This window comes from Callospermophilus lateralis, chromosome 12 (assembly GCF_048772815.1).
Source record: "Callospermophilus lateralis isolate mCalLat2 chromosome 12, mCalLat2.hap1, whole genome shotgun sequence".
NCBI classification, from domain to species: Eukaryota; Metazoa; Chordata; class Mammalia; order Rodentia; family Sciuridae; genus Callospermophilus; species Callospermophilus lateralis.
The window spans coordinates 74,451,794-74,470,794 of NC_135316.1; the positions used below are offsets into that span (position 1 = coordinate 74,451,794).

Here is a 19,001-nt window from a genome sequence, read left to right on the forward strand (position 1 = left end):
GGGGTGGGGAGAGATGGTATCATGTTAACAGATGGCAATTAATGAATAATTAATTCCAATTTTACTCCCACTGCCTCTGTTAAGGAGAATGATCTTCATTTGATGAATGAAAACCAGATGCAAAAGAACACATCATTCTACCTATATAAAATTTAAAATATGCAAAATAATCCATGGTATTAGGAATCAAGATAATGGTTGACTCAAGGGTTGGTGGTGCCTAGGAAGAGGTTCTGTAGTACAGAGAGTATTCTCTTTCTTAATCTAGGAGCTGGTAACATGATGTGTTCATTTTACAAAAATTCTTCATCTAGTTGTATACTCAAGATGTGTGGCCTTTTTTGTATGTGTAATATTAAAAAAAGAAGAAGCTAAGTCCAAAGTGTTAAGACTGCCAAGGAGCTCATCTTACTTCACTAAGCTAAGGCTTACTTCATTTCTCTGGTCCAAATGACCCAAGATTCTGAAAGAACTTGCAAATATGACTTTAAAAACACTATTATGTCCGTATAAGAATTAAGAAGTTAGCTGGGCAGGGCACAGTTATGTACGCCTGCAATGTCTGCAATCTCAAGTGACTCAGGAGGATGAGGCAGAAGGATTCCAAGTTCAAGGTCAGCTTCAGCAAACTTTAGCAAAACCCTGAATAATTTTTTAAAAATATTAAATAAAAATTTAGAAAAAAAAGACTAGGTATGTAGCCTAGTGGTAGAGTACCCCTGGGTTCAAGTCAGAAGAGGGCAGTGAGTAGCAGGGGCTGGGGGAATGGAAGGGATAGGGGGAAAGAGAAGTTTTTAACAGGATACTGCAATTAGCAAGTATTTTCAAATTTAATAAAATAAGTGGGAAGGGGTATAGAAGAATGGAATTCAGAAACTATATACTATACCAATTAGTAAAATGTTGATGTTGGGCAAAACTTTAAAACTTGAGTATGTCAATATTTGGAGGGGGGAAGCTAATTCTAATTTATTTTTCGTATTTTAAGTTATGTTAAAATAAATGTTTATTCAGACAAAATCCTTTGAATTTCCAATTTTAAAAACCTCAGCCTGTATTATGGTTTGTACCTGAAATGTCCCCAATGCAATAGTTTTCAGAGTTGGGGCCTTTGGGAGGTAACAAAATTATGAAGGTTCTAACCTCATCAATGGATTCATCTGGCAAACGGTACTGTTACTTTTTAAAGTTTTAGAGATTTTAAAGGGTCTAAAGAAAAAATAAAAAATAAATAAATTTTAAAATAGGTTCTAGAGATTCTGAAAGGGTACACACTTTCAGAATTAAGACATTTCTTTTATTTAAAACTGAAAGTTCCAAGATGGTAATTTAATATAGGAAAGAGTTTTAGAAGTGAATTAGATCAGGACAAGAATCTAATCTAAGACTAACATCAGGGTCTGAAATAAATTTTGAATTTATTCTTAGAAAGTACATGTATCTAGAGGGAATTCATTATGTATATCTTCTTGATTGGCAATTTAAATATTTGCTTTAAATAAAGTGGGTTAAGCAGGAAAATTTGATGACAGTAACTCTTAAAATAATGGAAGAGAGTATTTTAACAGCAGTTGCATCTGACTCGTAAGATACAAGGTTTTTCCTACTTCTATTTTCCTAAAATATCTTTAACAAGTATGTGGAAGTTTTATTTGGGAAAGGGAAGAGGAATCCTAGCTAGTAGTACATAGCCCAGAGAAAGAGGATATGAAGGAAAAGTATCCAACTTCATCAGATCTTTGAAAGTTTCAATGATGATAAAGTACTACCCACAGTACCTAGTACACTTGATAAACAGAAAATATTCTGAGTATATACCACTGCAAATTAATGATGTGTTTTTATGCTGTTTTTATTTAGGGATGACCACTAATTTGTCACAGTATTTTCATTATTCAAGTTAAACAGAATTCTAACATCAGAAAAACCATTTAACTTGTTTTCTTTAAAGGCATAATTCTCTTACCTTCCGCAGTTCAACTGTCACCTCATTTCTGTGTCTTCGCATGGTCTAAAAAGAAAAATAAAGATTACTTAAGTCCCAAAATATTGATACTGTTGGTATGGTCTCAGATGTTTGAGATTTAAATTTTTTAGAAGCAATTTAATCTTAAGAATTGAGAACTAACCGGGGCTGGGATTGTAGCTCAGTGGTAGAATACTTGCCTACCACATGTGAGGCACTGGGTTCAATTCTCAGCACCACATATAAATAAATAAAACAAAGTTCCATTAACAACTAAAAAAATAAACAATTAAGAACTAACCATTGTTAGATTTTAAATGATGAACTAAAATTACATAAAAACCCAAAACACTCAGTTTTACTCAATATCTATTTTTTTTTATAAAGAGAGTGGGAGAGAGAGAGAGAGAGAGAGAGAGAGAGAATTTTTAATATTTATTTATTAGTTCTCGGCGGACACAACATCTTTGTTTGTACGTGGTGCTGAGGATCGAACCTGGGCTGCACGCACACCAGGCGAGCGCGCTACCGCTTGAGCCACATCCCCAGCCCCTCAATATCTATTTTTGAATTCTGTGTAAGATGGAATTTGGGGGCTTCGTAGCTAGTATCGATTCTCTTGTTCTAACTGCATGAAGTTTTCTTTGGAGAACCATATTCTTTCTCCCCAGTATGTACTGTCTTCATGAAACCTAAAGTACCTTACTTTCTCCTAGCTAAATCAGGATATGAGACACAAAAATACCAACAAAACTCCCCAATAACTCTTGAATCTGAAGCAAAGTAGGCAAGGGAGACAAAAAGGGCCATTAAATTCCAAAGAAAGAATCTGGACCTGGATGTGAGTGAATAATGCTATATCCTTGGCTTTCTCTACTCCCCAATTCTCATTCTATGAGCTACCTCACATTAACAAATGATGGTTTTGCTTATGTCATTATTCAGAGCTGGTTTTTGATGCTTGCAACCAATGAATTCTATTGTTCCCCTACCTCTCACCCCAACAGCCAGTGCTGTTCAATTCTCTCTCTTAACTATTCATGCTTTTAAAAAGTAACACGTTGCCTTAACTTTAAAAACACATGAAAATGAAAATAAGTTTTAGACAGATATTTTGTACCAAAATGAAGTAGTATCCTTCCAAGTTTATTAAGAGCCTCTATCTTGTATGTCTTAAACAGAAACCACTAAAATGATTATATAACCTCCTTCTAACATACTGATACACTAGATTCTTTTATTATACATATTTTCCTTACACTTCTAAAATAAAAACTATATGCTTACAGTCTTTTTATTACACTGCCAGATTTAATTTGCCACTATTTAATCTTCCAATCAAAGCTAAAGATTGGAAGAACTGATTTTAAAACTGATCTAACTACATACTACTTACAAGTGACTCCTTTAGATATAAAGACAAAAATAGATTGAAAGGGGCTAGGGCAGTAGCTCAGTGGTAGAGTACTTGCCTTGCATGCATGAGGCACTGGTTTTGATCCTTAACACCACATAAAAATAAACAAATAAAGATATTGTGTCCATCTACGACTAAAAATATAATTGAAGAAAATATATTGAGGGGCTAGGGATGTGGCTCAAGTGGTTGCGCGTTCGCCTGGCATGCGTGCGGCCCGGGTTCGATCCTCAGCACCACATACAAAACAAAGATGTTGTGTCCACCAATAACTAAAAAATAAATATTAAAATTCTCTCTCTCTCTCTCTCTCCCCCTCTTTAAAGAAAAAAGAAAATAGATTGAAAGAGGTTAACTGATATTTTGACATGCTCTAAAACCAGAATTAAAAAGCAAAATAAACCCAAAAGAAGAAGAAGGAAGTAATAAAGAACAGAAATTGATGGAATTTTAAACAGGAAAGGGGAAAAAATAATGAAACAAAAATCTGTCTCTCTGAGGGTGGGTGGGTGGGGGGGGGGTCCACAATCAGCTGGACACAGTAGCGCACACCTGTTAATCCCAGCAGCGCTCGGGAGGCTGAGGCAGAAGAATTGAGAGTTCAAAGCCAGCCTCAGCAAAAAAATGAGGCACTAAGCAACTCACTGAGACCCTATCTCTAAATAAAATACAAAACAGGGCTGGGGATGTGGCTCAGTGGTCAGGTGCCCGAGTTCAATTCCCAGGACCCGCCCCCACTCAAAAAAATCAGTAAAACTGACACAAGACAAAAAGAAACAAAAAGAGGACATACATTTACCAATGTTGGAAATCAAAAAGGTGATATGACTAAGGCCTTAGAAATAAATACTAAGGGGGCGTGGTGGAGGGGTGGCGTTAAAACCCTCAGATGATGGGATTGGTTTAGATATTCTGGAAAACAATCTGACAGTTTTTCAAAAGTTAAACACTGAGTTACCATAATACAGCAATTCTACCCTTAGGCATACATCTACAAGATATAAAAACCTATATCTGTTCAAAAACATACACACAAATGTTCACAGCAACACAGCAACAATAGCCAAAAGGTGAAAACAACCCAAATGTCCATCAGTTGACAAGGACAGATACAGAATAGTATATCCACAGAGTAAAATATTTAGTGACAAAAAGGAATGAAGTGCTCACCCATACTAGTAACATGCAAGAACCTTGAATACAGGCCATGTGAAAAAAAACAGTCACAATGGATCCCATATTATATGATTTCATCTCTGTGAATGTCCAGAGTAGGCAAATCTATAGACAGAAAATGGTTCCACATTTCTACAAATATACTAAAAATCATTCAGTTATATACTTTAAATGAATGAACTATATAAGAATTATATTTGAATAAGTAAATAAGAATAAATATCTAATAATCATTTTTTAGGAAACATGGGAACAGAGAGACATACTAAACAACACTGGCATGGCAATCAGCAAAATCTATCATAACTCTATTTCTCTTAAAACAAAAGCAACAAGGCAAAAAGGGTGAATAGGCAGTTTGAGAAACAAAGAAGAAATCTATATATGAACAGAGGTTTAAGATATCAATTAGTCACAACAAATAGACATTAACTGGCAACTGATCTAAACAAAAACTATAGGTTTTATATACACACAAGCTTTATATATAGAACACAACTAGGGAAATGCGAACACTGGACATTTAATGGAGTTACTACTGTTAATTTTATCTATAATAAAAATCTTTTACTTTTAAGGATATATAACAAATATATATCTAAAAGTAGAAAATAAATTCACCAATAAGAAAGACCTCTAAACAAACCTAAAACCCAAACACATGGATACTTGGTATGACAGAGGTGGCATTGCAAACCACTGGGGAAAAGACTATTAAGTAAATGGTACTGGGCCAATAACTCATAATGAGAAGAAAAAGAAACTGGAGACCCTAACTCTAACCCTAACCCTAACCCATACAGAAAAATCAACTCCAGATGGATTGAAGACTTCGAAAGCAACACTTTAATTTTTTAAAGTAAAATATTTTTATGATCCCTGAATGGAGAAAGATTTCTGAAGTAGAACACAAAAAGTGCAGAAACAAAAGAGCAATGCCATCAAAATTAAGGACTTCTATTTTTTTAAATTTTTATTTTATGACAGCAGAATGCAATTCAACTTATATTACACTTATAGAGCACAATTTTTCAAGTCTTTGTACACAAAGTAGAGTCATACCATTCATGTCTTCATACATGTACTGAGGGTAATGATTATCTCATTCTACCATCTTTCCTACCCCCAGGTCTCCTCCCTTTCCCTCCCTCTCCTTTGCCCTTATCTAAAGTTCAAAGGACTTCTATTCTTTAAGATTCCACACAATCAAACTGGAAAGATATTTAAATAACAAATAGTGACTACCCAAAATACATCAAGTTCTCCTATACATCAATAAGAGACAATAGAAAAATATGTAGGAAGATCAAAAATACGTTTTTTACATCATAAAATTATAGCTGACATAAAAAGGTGGTCAACCTAATTAGGCAAATTCAAATTATGACCACATTGAGATACCATTTTGCATTTACTTTATTACCAAAAATTAGTAATTAAGATGTAGAACAACTGGTAAACTGTCAAACAGAATAACCACTTTTGGGAAACAATTCGGCAAAATCCAGTGAAGTAGAAAAATACCCAAATGACATCACAGCTCTACTCCAAGGTATAAACCCTATAGGAATTCTTGCATATATGTGCCATGAGATATACAAGCAGTTTCTTGGCATCCCTGGTCTGTAATAGCGAAAAAATTTTTAAAAATAATAAAAGCATCCCAAATGTTCATTAAAAGAATAAATGAACTGTCAGATATAATTATTGCTCAGCAATAAGGATGAATGAACTACATGCAGCTATATTAACAAATCCAGAAATGTTAGCTGAACAAAGCTGAGTTTTTTAAAAAACATTTTGATATTATTTTTTTAAAAAACAAGCAAGCAAAATTAGTACTGTAGAAATTTCAGGATGAAACTTATTGTAAATCTATAGAAGCAAAGCAATGATTTATATAAACTTTTGGCAGTAGATTAATTCTGAAAGGAAAATAGGAATAGGATCAGTTTCTCAGGACACTGGTGATGTTCTAATTCTTAAATAGTATACTGGATTCATAGATATTTGTTTTATTATTGCTTCAAAACTTGTTATCTATTTGTGTATAAAATATTACTTTTAAATGTTTAAAGGAAAGAAAATAATGCTGATGTTGTACCCAGCATGTAATTTGGGCTGACAACAGTTATGATGATCCACTGACATTTTGCTTCCATTTCACTCTTGCCTAGTAGCATCAACTACTAAACTGCAATCATGCAAAGTAAAAAATAAGGTTAATAATTCCCCACCAGAATTCAATTCAGAGTGTGACCCCCAAAACACTAGACAATCTCAACATCTCTCTAGTATCTAATTCAAAATCTCATTCACCTTCCCATATTCTACTTTGGGTTAACTGTTCTCAAATTTTAGCCTGAATCAGAAGTGCATAGCTGTTGAAACAAACTTTTAGGCTCCATTCCCAAAGATTCTCAAGCAGTAGATCTGAAACAAGGTTAAAATTGCTGTTTCTAACAAGATCTCAGTTGATGTTGTTGATGCTATTAGTCCAGGAATCACACACTTAGAACACTGTTCATAGTAACACAATCACCACCAAATTAGAAATCATCAAAATCCTACTGAACAGTTTTCCTTTAAGGTAATTAAAACAATGTGAATTATTTAGCACACATAGACTACATATGCTGGACAAATTACATTAATGTACTCTCCCATGATGACACAGCAAAGTAGTTAGAAACATCTGCTCTGGAGTCAGCCTGAGTTTGAATCCTTGTTCCCCAACATGTAAACCTCATGATATTCTGGGAATATTATGGGTCTCTGGTTTTTTTTGGTTATAGATGGATACCACAATACCTTTATTTTGTTTATTTTTATGTGGTGCTGACAATCAAATCCAGTGCCTCGAGTGTGCTAGGCAAGCACTCTATCACCAAGCCACAACTGCAGCCCTTGTTATGAGTCTCTTTGAAGACAATCTCTCACTTCAAAGGATTCCTGAGATTAAGGAATCCAGTTACGTTTAGCATTTTTTATTTTTTTAATTTCTTACATACATGACAATGGTGGAGTGCATTACATTCATAACAAGGGCAGTGCCTGGCACAAAGAAAACCTCCAATAAATGTTAACTATCTTCATCATCATTGTTAATTATTCCACTTATGTCAGGGTCAACAACCTCTATAGAGCTTCTGCCCAAATGAAAAAGTTTTATAATCACCTATCATCTTGTGCTCATTCTCATTTCTGTCACCACTCACTGAAGACCTATCAAATGCCTATTGTTCTCTCTGGTTCAAATCCTGACAATACTTCTGGTAATGTCAATACAATCCTTCAAACAGTCTAGTTTAAGAGGTTGACCAGGCACAGATCAATGCTCTTCTTCCCCTTACTCCACACTCCATTCAGTTTCAGTTTCACCACGACCAAGATTCTATTGTAATCCTTTTTATTAAGAACCAGCTACAAATCTATCACTCCAAATTGAATAAATTTTGTAAGTTTTACATTTCTTTCAAAAACTGTGAAACACTGAATATTTTCCACAAAATGACTAGACTCTCCATTGAACACTACTGTACACTAATTTGGGGAATCCCTATCCATAGCAGCACAACTCTGAGAAATTCTCTAGACCCAATATAAGGCACTGTAAAATTTCCTGTAAATTAGCCATTTAATAAATTGACCTAGCTCCACAAAGATTACTTAAATCCCCGAACTTCTTGATTTTCTCTCTATCAAGTCCTTCCTGTTTTGCTTCCTTCTTACACAGTCCTCATACTTCAATGCTTCTGCCCCCTCTTCTTCTACCTTGTTGTCCTGGCAAAATATTAACCGTGGGTTGCTTTAATTCTCACTCCAAAAAAGAAATTACTCAACCTCCATTCTAGATCTCTAACCTCAATTAAACTCTCAATGCTTTTTGTTTAGAAATCTTTCTAGTCTTCCCTGATTAGAATCTGCACAAAAAACCTACTGTTTTCAAGCCCCCCCTTCCATATTCTCCTTCCTCTCAGCAACCAGTCTTATTTATTGACAAAAGAGAACTCATCAGAGGTGCTGGGGTTGTGGCTCAGCAGTAGACCGCCTAGAGCGTGCAGGGCCCTGGGTTTGATCCTCAGCACCACATAAAAATAAATAAATAAAGCAAAGATATTGTGTCCTACTAAAACTAAAAAATAATAATTAAAAAAAAGAGAGAAATCATCAGATAGTAGCAACTGCTTAATATTCAATCATGAACATCCAAATCTTCTCAATTCCTCTCTCAGTAACCTGTATCCTTAAACATCCTTGTCTCCTTTTATTCTATAGAAAGGATAGTCCCAAGAGGCAGCTCTTTGTACTGATTCATTCTTACTGATTGTCACCTTGCTTTATCAATTATCCTCTCCTCTTCAATTCTTCATCTTTTATTTTCTCATCATAAGCATACATTAAAAATAAATTTTAAAAACCTTCTTCAACCTACATTTTCTTCTGACACACCTCTCCTTAGCCAAAATTCTTTTTAAAAAGAAATATGTACTGTATTAACTTCACTTCCATTCATTTAGCCTACTCCATCCAAAATTCCACCAATACTGCTCTTGCCAAAACCATCAGCAACTTTCACTAGTGGAACACAATCCTTACTTAGTAGGTCACATTGCTGAAGGAGAATTCTATTCAAACCATTTGTTCACTCTCATCTTCCTGATCATAATACCATACTCCTGGTTTTCTTCCCCTTTCACCTTCCTCCTCCATCCATCCATGTTTTTCTTCCCTAGGTTCTGTCTATAACCCACAGGCCCATTCAACTACTCATTGTACAAATCCCTTCTAAGTTATCATATATATATTTCCATGGCTTCAATTATCAAGTACTTTCTAATACCTCTAAATCATTTGGATGTTTCCTGATGAATTTTGAACCATGCAGTGATATGTAACTTCTCAATGAAGTTACAAACAGAAAATATATACATCAAGAAACATTTAGTGATTTTTAAAGATATGGAAATTCTTGTATCTGAAGTTAATATATAATTTTTTAAAACTTTTTTTTTGCTAAACTGTGTTTATTCTTGGTCATGGTCAACACATTTACATATGAAGAATACTTTTTGTTAGAATTGCTTTGAGATATAATTCATTTAACATACAATTCATCCATTTAAAGTGTATATTTCAACGGTTTTTAGTATATTTACTGAGTTGTAGAACTACCACTACAATCAATCTTAGAAAATTTTTGTTACCACATAATCTTGTATATATATAACCTTTAACAGTCACTCCCCAGTCTACCAATCCTCTACCTCAATCTCATGCCACAAATAATCTATTTTTTTCTTTACAGATTTGCCAAGGTAGATAGAAAATGCCAGATGTCAGACTTAAATCATCCCTTCAACTACATCTTCCTTTAGTCAGCAACCTTTAAATAAACTACTCTATTTGTAAGTAAACAGATTTGGGTGTATTCAGCAAGCTCAACAACCTTGAGAACTTAAGCAGCTTAAAATTTTAAGCCTAGATCTCTCTCTTGAGCTCAAGTGACTTCCAGATTACTCCCCAGAAATCCCCAAAAGTTCCTTATGATATTCAAAACTTAGCTCATCATTTTCTTCACTGATGTTGCTTCATCTACTGTTTTTATTCTGTGACAGTACTCTCTGCAAGTGGGATATTAAACTACCTCAAAAAGTGGTTCTGAGAATTAAATGAGGTAAGTATTTTAAAAAAGCACCTGGCACAACTGTGTTAAAAAGTAAGTAACCAGGGACTGTAGCTGTGGTTCAGTGGCAGAGTACTTGCTAGTATTTGTGAAGCACTGGGTTTGATCCTTACCACCACATAAAAATAAATGAATAGATAAGTTAATTAAATAATTTTTAAGAAAGGTAAAGTAGGACTGAGGTTGTGGCTCAGAGGTAGAGCGTGCACCTGGCATGCGTGAGGCACTGGGTTTGATCCTTAGCACCACATAAAGTAAAAATAAAGACATTGTTGTCCACCTATAACTAAAAATTAAATACTTAAAAAAAAGAAAGGTAAGTAATCATTAACATATTTCCCCCTTTTCTGTCTATAGGTTATAATCTGCATTTCCAACTTTAAATCCCATTTCTTCTATACAATGAGCTTTTTTTAAACCTCAGTGGCTTTTATGCTGCATGTTTAGCAACTAGTCTAGTCTATTTTAGTAGTATCTTTGTTTCTTCCTGCTCTTTTATTCCTTCTTAAAACAATTCAATGATCTTAAAAATACTTATTTTATAGTCTTTCTCTGGTGAATTTCTTAAGACTTAAAACTGATATTTTCAGGGGCTGGGGATGTGGCTCAAGCAGTAATGCGCTTGCCTGGCATGCACAGGCTCTGGGTTCGATCCTCAGCACCACATAAAATAAAAATGTTGTGAGCACCAAAAACTGAAAAATAAATATTAAAAAAAAAGAAAAAAAAATGATGTTTTCAGTGTCTGCATGCTACCTGTAATAGATTTATCTGTTTTATAAGTTTGAGGTATGAGATTGTAGATTTACCTGTTCTCTTCTTTTGCTAGTGAGACTATCCACAATTTGAAACATTTACCAGCCTCTCTAATAGTAATTAAGAGATAAAAGCAAATAATTTAGAATTTCAGTACTGGAATAAGTAATATTCTGAATATAGCAACATTCTTAAATAGTCACATAATATTCTGAATGTGTAGACATGCACTACATAACATCAACAACGGACCACACATCCAATGCCAGTTCCATACACAATAACAGAGCTGAAAACTCCCTATTGCCTAGTGCCTTGTAGCCACCTATATCTACAATGTCTTAGTACAGTACTGCACTATTATTCATATAACATGTATATAGCATATACAAGTAAGTGCAGTACATAATATTTGAAAATGATAATAACTGTTATTGGTTTATATATTATACTATACTTTAAAAAAACATCTTTTCTCAGTGTGTATGCCATCTGCTTTTTTAAAAAAATAGTTTCATTAGGCAAGCTGGCACACACCTGTAATCCCAGCCATTCAGGAGGCTGAGAAAGAATGATCCCAAATTCAAGGCCAGAGCTAGCAACTTAGCAAGAACTGATTTCAAAATTAAAACCAAAAAAGGGGTGGGAGAAGGGGTTGGGGACGTTGCTCCATGGTAGAAGGCCCTAGGTTCAAAGCTCAATACTAAAAATCAAATAAAAAAATACAGTAAAAGAGTATGTGCTGTGAGGGGCTGGGGTTGTGGCTCAGTGGTAGAGCACTCGCCTAGCGCATTTAAGACCCTGGTTTCATTCCCAGCACCACATAAAAATAAATAAATAAAACAAAGGCATTGGGCTGGGGGTATGGCTCAAGTGGTAGCGTGCTCGTCTAGCATGCGTGAGGCACTGGGTTCGATTCTCAGTACCACATAAAAATAAAGATATTGTGTCCACCTAAAAAAACTAAAAAAAAAATATATACATATATATATATATATATATATATATATATATATATATAATTTTTAAAAAAGGTATTATGTCCAACTACAACTAAAAAAATAAATATTAAAAAAAGTATGCTGTGTATGCTAGCAGCAGCCTCATATATCTACATCAAGTGACTAACTTATACCGTCTAGGTTTGTGAAAGAGCACTCTATGATGTTCACAAAATGATGAAATCTTTTAACAGGCTTCTCAGAATACATCCCTGTAGTTAAGCAACACATGCTTCAGAAAATGTAATATATCAAATTATATTACATTTAATTATAAACTATATTAAATTTTCTATTTGAATGGTTCATCTCTGAAAGACAAGTAGTGTTTTTGATCTACAAAATCTTTAGTATAGGAAATTGAGAATGAATAGGAAACTTCAAACCATCTTTTCTACCAAGTCCCACTGATTTGTTACAATTTTAAAAAATATAAAACCAATTAGATACGTTTAATACTAAATCTTATCTCAAAACTGAAACAAAAACTGAAACTTGTATCAACTCCTTAAAAAATCCTAATTCCACTGAGGTAAAAAAAAAAATTCTACTGCAGAAAATTACATCTAGTTGATATTCCTAGATATCAACTAGAATTTTTTTTAAATTAAGGAAGCAGAGATTTTTATGTTTCTTTTAAGTTCTCAATAACAGTAAATGCTAGGGACTAAGGGTATAGTTCAGTGATACAGTGCTTGCCTAGCATGCTCAAGGGCCTGGGTTTGATCCTCAGTACCAATACATAAATAAATAAATACTGTTGAAGATGTGTTGGAAAAGGTAAACATGCATTGTTGGTGAAACTGCAAATCAGTACAATCGCTTTGTAAAGCAGTATGGAGATTCCTCAAGAACACACTATTCTACTCCTTGGTATTTATCCAAAAGAACCAAACTCAGCTTACTATAGTGATACAGACATACCAACGTTTATAGCAGTGCAATTCATAATAGCTAAGTTATGGAACCAGCTTAAGTGCCTGTCAACAAATGGATAAAAAAATGTGGTATATATACAGACAATGATGTTTTACTCAGCCATAAAGAATGTCTTTGTGACATCTGCTAGTAAATAGTTGGAACATGCTAAGTGAAATAAGCCAGACTCAAGAAAGTTGAGGGTTGAATATTTTCTCTCGTACTAAAGTGAGAGAGAGAGAGAGAGAGAGAGAGTGTGTGTGTGTGTGTGTGTGTGTGTGTGTAATAGAAAGGGGGGCAAGGAGAGTTACATGAAAAAAGAAGGGAGTCCAAAAAAAGATAAAGGTAATCTAAAGGAAGGGAGGACGGGAAGACACGAAGAAGTACTGACAAATAAAATCTACCAAATTATGCTTTGTCCACGTATTGCTATACCACAATAAATTCTGCTTTTACCTATGTGTATGTATGTATGTGTGTGTGTGTGTATATATATAAAATTATAATACACTCATTGAAAAAATAATAGTAATAAATAATAGGAGGTTAGAGTAGAATAAGTGGGTTAGTCCAGGAGGGTGGAGGTGAGGAAAACGGAAGGTACTAGGGAATGATATTAATCAACTTATGTTATGTACATGTATGAATATGGCATAATGAATTACCATTAATGAATAATTATAATGCATTCATTTTAAAAAATGGATCACTTTTAAAAGTCCTGACTGGTACAGGAGGGCTGTACAAATATGACTAAAATATAGGACTTTGTGTCTCAAGAGTTTAAAATCTTAGAACAATATCATGAAATAATTTAATGCACAAAAAATGTCAAATTAAAAGAGCATAACTTACAAATTAGGAATATTTTCATTATCTTAACTGAGGTGATGGTTTCATGAGTATACACATGTCAAAGCATGTATTACACACTTTACATGTACAGTTTATCATATGTTAATTGTACTTCAATAAAGTATTAAGCATAAGATGTGATTCAAACTGCGAAAAATTATATTCTTGTATACCTTCTTAGGTATTAAAGCCACAAAAGTGACAAAATGCAGGGCTGTGGTTGTGACTCAGCGATAGAGTGCTCACCTAGCACGTGCGAGGCCCTGGGTTCGATCCTCAGCACCATAAAAATAAATTAATAAAGAGATTGAGTCCAACTACAACTAAAAAAAAATATATATATATTTTTTAAAAAGTGACACAATGCAGGGGCTGGGGATGTGGCTCAAACGGTAGCGCGCTCGCCTGGCATGCGTGCGGCCCAGGTTCAATCCTCAGCACCACATACAAAGATGTTATGTCCGCCGAAAACTAAAAAATAAATATTAAAAAATTCTCTCTCTCTCTTTAAAAATAAAAAAATAAAAAGTGACACAATGCAAAGAGATATGAGTAGCTCTACTACTAACTAGCTAAGTGATCCTGAGTATATTACTTAACCACTCTGAACCCAATGAGAATACCACAATCTATCTCTGTGAGACAGTATAATGAAAATACCTTTCATAATAAGTCCAAAAACGTAACTTCATATTATTGTATGAAGTTAGGTGTATCTATACAAACCACACATTCAAAATTTGTCCCTTATTAATTCACTAAATTACAATGTAAGTACCAACAGCAAAAATATTTAGCTCACATATAATTTATATCAAGGGCCGGGTGCAGGGATGCACACTTGTAACCCCATCAGCTTGTGAGGCTGATGCAGGAGAATCACAAGTTCAAAACCAGTCTCAGCAACTTAGCAAGGGACTTAGCAACTCTTAGGAGACTCTATTTCTAATAAAATATACAAAAAGGACTGGGGATGTGGCTCAGTGGTTAAGCCCCCCTGGGATCAATCCCCTCTACCAAAAAAAAAAAATCTATATCAAGGTCCAAAATGTACATACCACTGTTATCTTTTTTTATTTATGTTCAAATTGTTTGCATCACTGTATTTAGAATGCTGCTGTTATGGAGATATGTTGTTTGGTCTGGCCTCTTAATCCAGCCTAACAATTGCTGCCTTTCAGCTATCTGAAATGTAATTATTGATACAGCTGAAATCAAGACATTTTGCTGTGCTATTTTTTGTTTTCTATCATCTCGTTTGTTTTTAACTCTGTTCCAAGCTGCCTTTTTTTTTTTTTAGGTTAGTCAATTTTTAAAGTATTCAACTTCATTCCTATTTTGCAGCTTTGCCTTTTAATTTTGTTATTTTCTCATTGAAGATTATAATGTACAACTTAAAACAATATATTCAGAATTAATATTCTACTACTAAAGGCAAATTTTAAGTTCCAGCATGCACCCTGCACACACACATATACACAATCACCACCACTGCAGTATTGCTGACTGACAGAGATTTGGCAGCTCTTAAACCAAAATGTTTGGACTTGCTCCCTTTTTCACTCTCTTCCAGGATTCCCCTTCTCAAGTTTCTGGCTATTCTGTGAACTCGAACACCATATACATACTTCGAGCCAAGAAAGCTATGGTATTCTGCCCCAAGTAGAAGGATTAGAGTGACCTCAGATAAAAACCCACCAACTTCTCCAGACAGTTATATTATTATGTTGTCTACATCTTATCTATGTTATCTGAGAGTAGGTAACTCTAAGGAACTGCACCATTACTAGCAGCCAGAATTCCACATGCTGTTCTCACTACATCAATTGGTAATGGCTTCACTAGATAATGTATACTACTATTAGGTATATTTACCTTTCTCTTTTAATAATAGTTTTAATCAGATATAATTCACCTAGCATAAAATTCACCCTTTAAAAGGCAGCGGTTTTTATTACACTCAGTTATCCACAAGCAGTATCTAATTTTTGAATATTTTCATTATCACAAAAAGGGCTGGAGATATATCTCAGTTGTTGAATATATGCTTAGCAATGCATGAGGCCCTAGGTTTGACCCCCAATAAAAAAGAAATTATGCACCCTTTAGCATTCATACCCCCATACTACTACCCCAAACCCCTGGCAACCACTAATCTGCTTTTTGTATCTATGAATTTGACTGCCTGGACATTTCATATAAATGGAATCAAATAATAGGTGGTCTTTTGTGTCTGGCTTCTTAACATGTTTTAGAGATTCATCCATGTTCCAGAATGTATCAGTACACCACGACTTTTTATTGATGAGTAAGATTCATTGTGTGGATATACCACTTTTATTTTATCCATTTTTTTAATCAATAGGTTGTTTCTACTTTGGAACATTATGATAATGCTACTATGAACATCTGTGTACATATTTTCCCATCTCTTTGGTATAGATCTAGGAGTAAAGCTGCTAGACATATGGCAACTCTATGATTATCTTGAAGAAGTGTTGAACTATATCCTAAAGTGGCTATACAATCTCACCAAAATTGAATAAAGGTTCTAATAAATACATATTCTCTCCAACCTTATTATTTATTATCTGTATTTATTATCTTATAAGCCACCCTAGAGTATAGGTCACTTTGTTGTGCTTTTGATTTACATTTCCTTACTTATTAATAATACTGAAGATTTCTTCACAGCTGTTTGCTGGCCACCTATATACCTTCTCTAGGGATTTATCTATTCAAACCTCTACCATTTTAAAACTGAATTATTTTTATATTGTTGTGTTGTAGTTCTTTTTTTTTTTGGGGGGGTAACCAGGAACTGAATACAGGGGCACCTAATCAGCCCTTTTTTTATACTTTATTTAGAGACAGTTGCTTAGGGCCTCACTAAGTTGCTGAGGCTGGCTTTGAACTCGAGATCCTCCTGCCTCAGCCTCCCAAGCCTCTGGGATTACAGATATGCGCTACCATTCCTGGCTGTAGGTTTTCTTTTTATATCTATCTATATAAATATATATATAGATATCTATATGTGTGGTGTGTGTGTGTATATTAAAATTTTTTAGTTTTTTTTAAGGTGGACACAATATCTTTATTTTGTTTTTATGTGGTGCTGAGAATCAAACCCAGTGCCTCACACATACTAGGGAAGCGCGCTACCACTCGAGCCACATCTCCAGCCCTGTAGGTTGCTTTTCTACATTCTTGATGATGTATTGAGGAACAAGATTTTAATTCCGTCACATGGCTTTTTTTTTTCCAGATGTTGATGAACCTTTATTTTATTCACTTATTTATACGCAGTGCTGAGAATCAAACCCAGTACCTCAAACATACCTCCAACACTGAGCCACAACCCCAGCCCCATCACATGGGCTTTTAATATACTAAGTAACTATTGCTGAGCTTACAGAGGTCTGTCTGTTTTCTTCTCACAATTTTATTGTTTTAATTCTTACATGTAGGTCTCTGTTCAACTGGAGTTAGTTTTTGGATATGGTGTGAGGTAGGGGTATATTTTTATAAAACATCAACATCTTGTTGTCTCATTTATCAAACAAACTGTTCTCTCTCCATTGTACTGCTTTTTCACCACTGTTGAAAAATCAACTGACCTACAAAAAACTCAACTGCCAATGTGAGTTTATTTCTGGACTCTCAATTTTATTCGACTGGTCTATACGTCTATCCTTATGCCAGTACCACAGTAGTTTTATACTAAGTTCTGAAATTGCTAAGAAAAAGTCCTTTGACTTTGTTCATTTTCAAGATTGTTTTGGTTATTAGAGGTTCTTTGCAATTCCATGTGAACTTTAGGATTAACTTGTCTATATCTGCAAAAGAGGGAAAAATGGAAAGCTAGCTTGGATTTTATAGGAATGGTATTAAATCTATATGTCATTTAGGAAGAGTGAAGTTAACCAATTGTTAATCCTTCCAACCAATAAACATAAAATGTCTACTTATTTACACAGTTAATTTCTTTGAATCAAGCTGCAGTTTTCAACACAAAGTATTATACCTCTTTAGTTAAATTCATTCCTGAGTATTTCACTCTTTGTAATGTTACTGTAACAGAATTTTCTTAATTTTCACATTTTATGTAGTTAATGTACTGAAATATAACTTTTAAGAATATACAGATCCTAATCCTGCAATTTTGTTAAGCACATTGATTATTACTATTTAGCTATAATAGTTCCTTAAGATTTCTACATAGGAAAAAACCATAGGATCTACAAGTAGACTTAGTTTTACTTCTCATTTTGCAAACTGGTTATCTTGTCTTTTTCTTACCTTATTATTGTCCTGGCTAGAAAATCCAGTACAATGTTGAATAACAGCAACAATTATTTGCCTTGTTTATAATCTTGGAAAGTTTCTCATTTTTCACTAATATGAAACTACCTGTGGATTTTTCAAAGATGCTCTTTATTTTCATCAATGGCGTTCAAAGAGGATTCCTTCCCATTCCTAGTTTGCATGCTTTGATAATGAAAGGGTATTAAATTTTGTCAAATGTCTCTTTTCTTCTCCATCTATTGAGGTGTTCATTTTATTTTTGTCCTTTATTAATATGGTATATGATGCTGATTTTCATATATTGAACCAGCTTTGTATCCTAGGAATAAATTCCACCTGGTTATGATATGTAATCCCTTTTACATGTTGCTGCATTCAGTATGCTATCAGTTCAGAATATTTGTTGTTTGTGTAGATATTTTTTAGTTTCCTTACCTTATAATACATTTGTCTGATTTTGGTAATGGGGTATTACTGATCCTTTCAATTTTTTGAAATAGTTTATGAAGTATCGGTGTTAATTCTTCCCCTAAACATTTGGAAAAATTCACCAGTGAAATCATATGTCCTGGGACTTACTTTTGTGTGTGTGTGTGTGTGTGTGTGTGTGTGTGTGTGAGAGAGAGAGAGAGAGAGAGAGAGAGAGAGGGAGAGAAAGCGCAAGAGAGAATGTGTGCGCAAACATTTTTTGGCTATGAATTCAGTTTCTTTACTGTTACAGGTCTATTCAAATTTTTTATTTCTTCTAAAGTCAGCTTTGGTAATTTCTGTCTTTCTAGGAAGTTTCCCATTTGATCTAGATTATCCAGTTTACTGAGATACAACTGTCCATATTCCCTTAAAATCCGCTTTATTTCTGTAAAGTCAGTAGTAACTTCTCCTTTCATTCCTGGTTTGAGTCATTTAAATCATGTCTCTTTA

At 34.2% G+C, this 19,001-nt stretch overlaps 1 protein-coding gene across 1 annotated transcript in view; it reads right to left on the bottom strand.

Annotated features, from left to right (window-relative positions):
- The window catches only part of Kpna3 (karyopherin subunit alpha 3), an 80,864-nt gene that overhangs the window by 35,353 nt on the left and 26,510 nt on the right, over nt 1-19,001 (bottom strand). Inside the window, exon 2 of the mRNA XM_076872065.1 lies at nt 1,967-2,011. Within this exon, the coding sequence (XP_076728180.1) occupies nt 1,967-2,011 (45 nt within the window). The remainder of the gene's footprint in view (nt 1-1,966; nt 2,012-19,001) is intronic.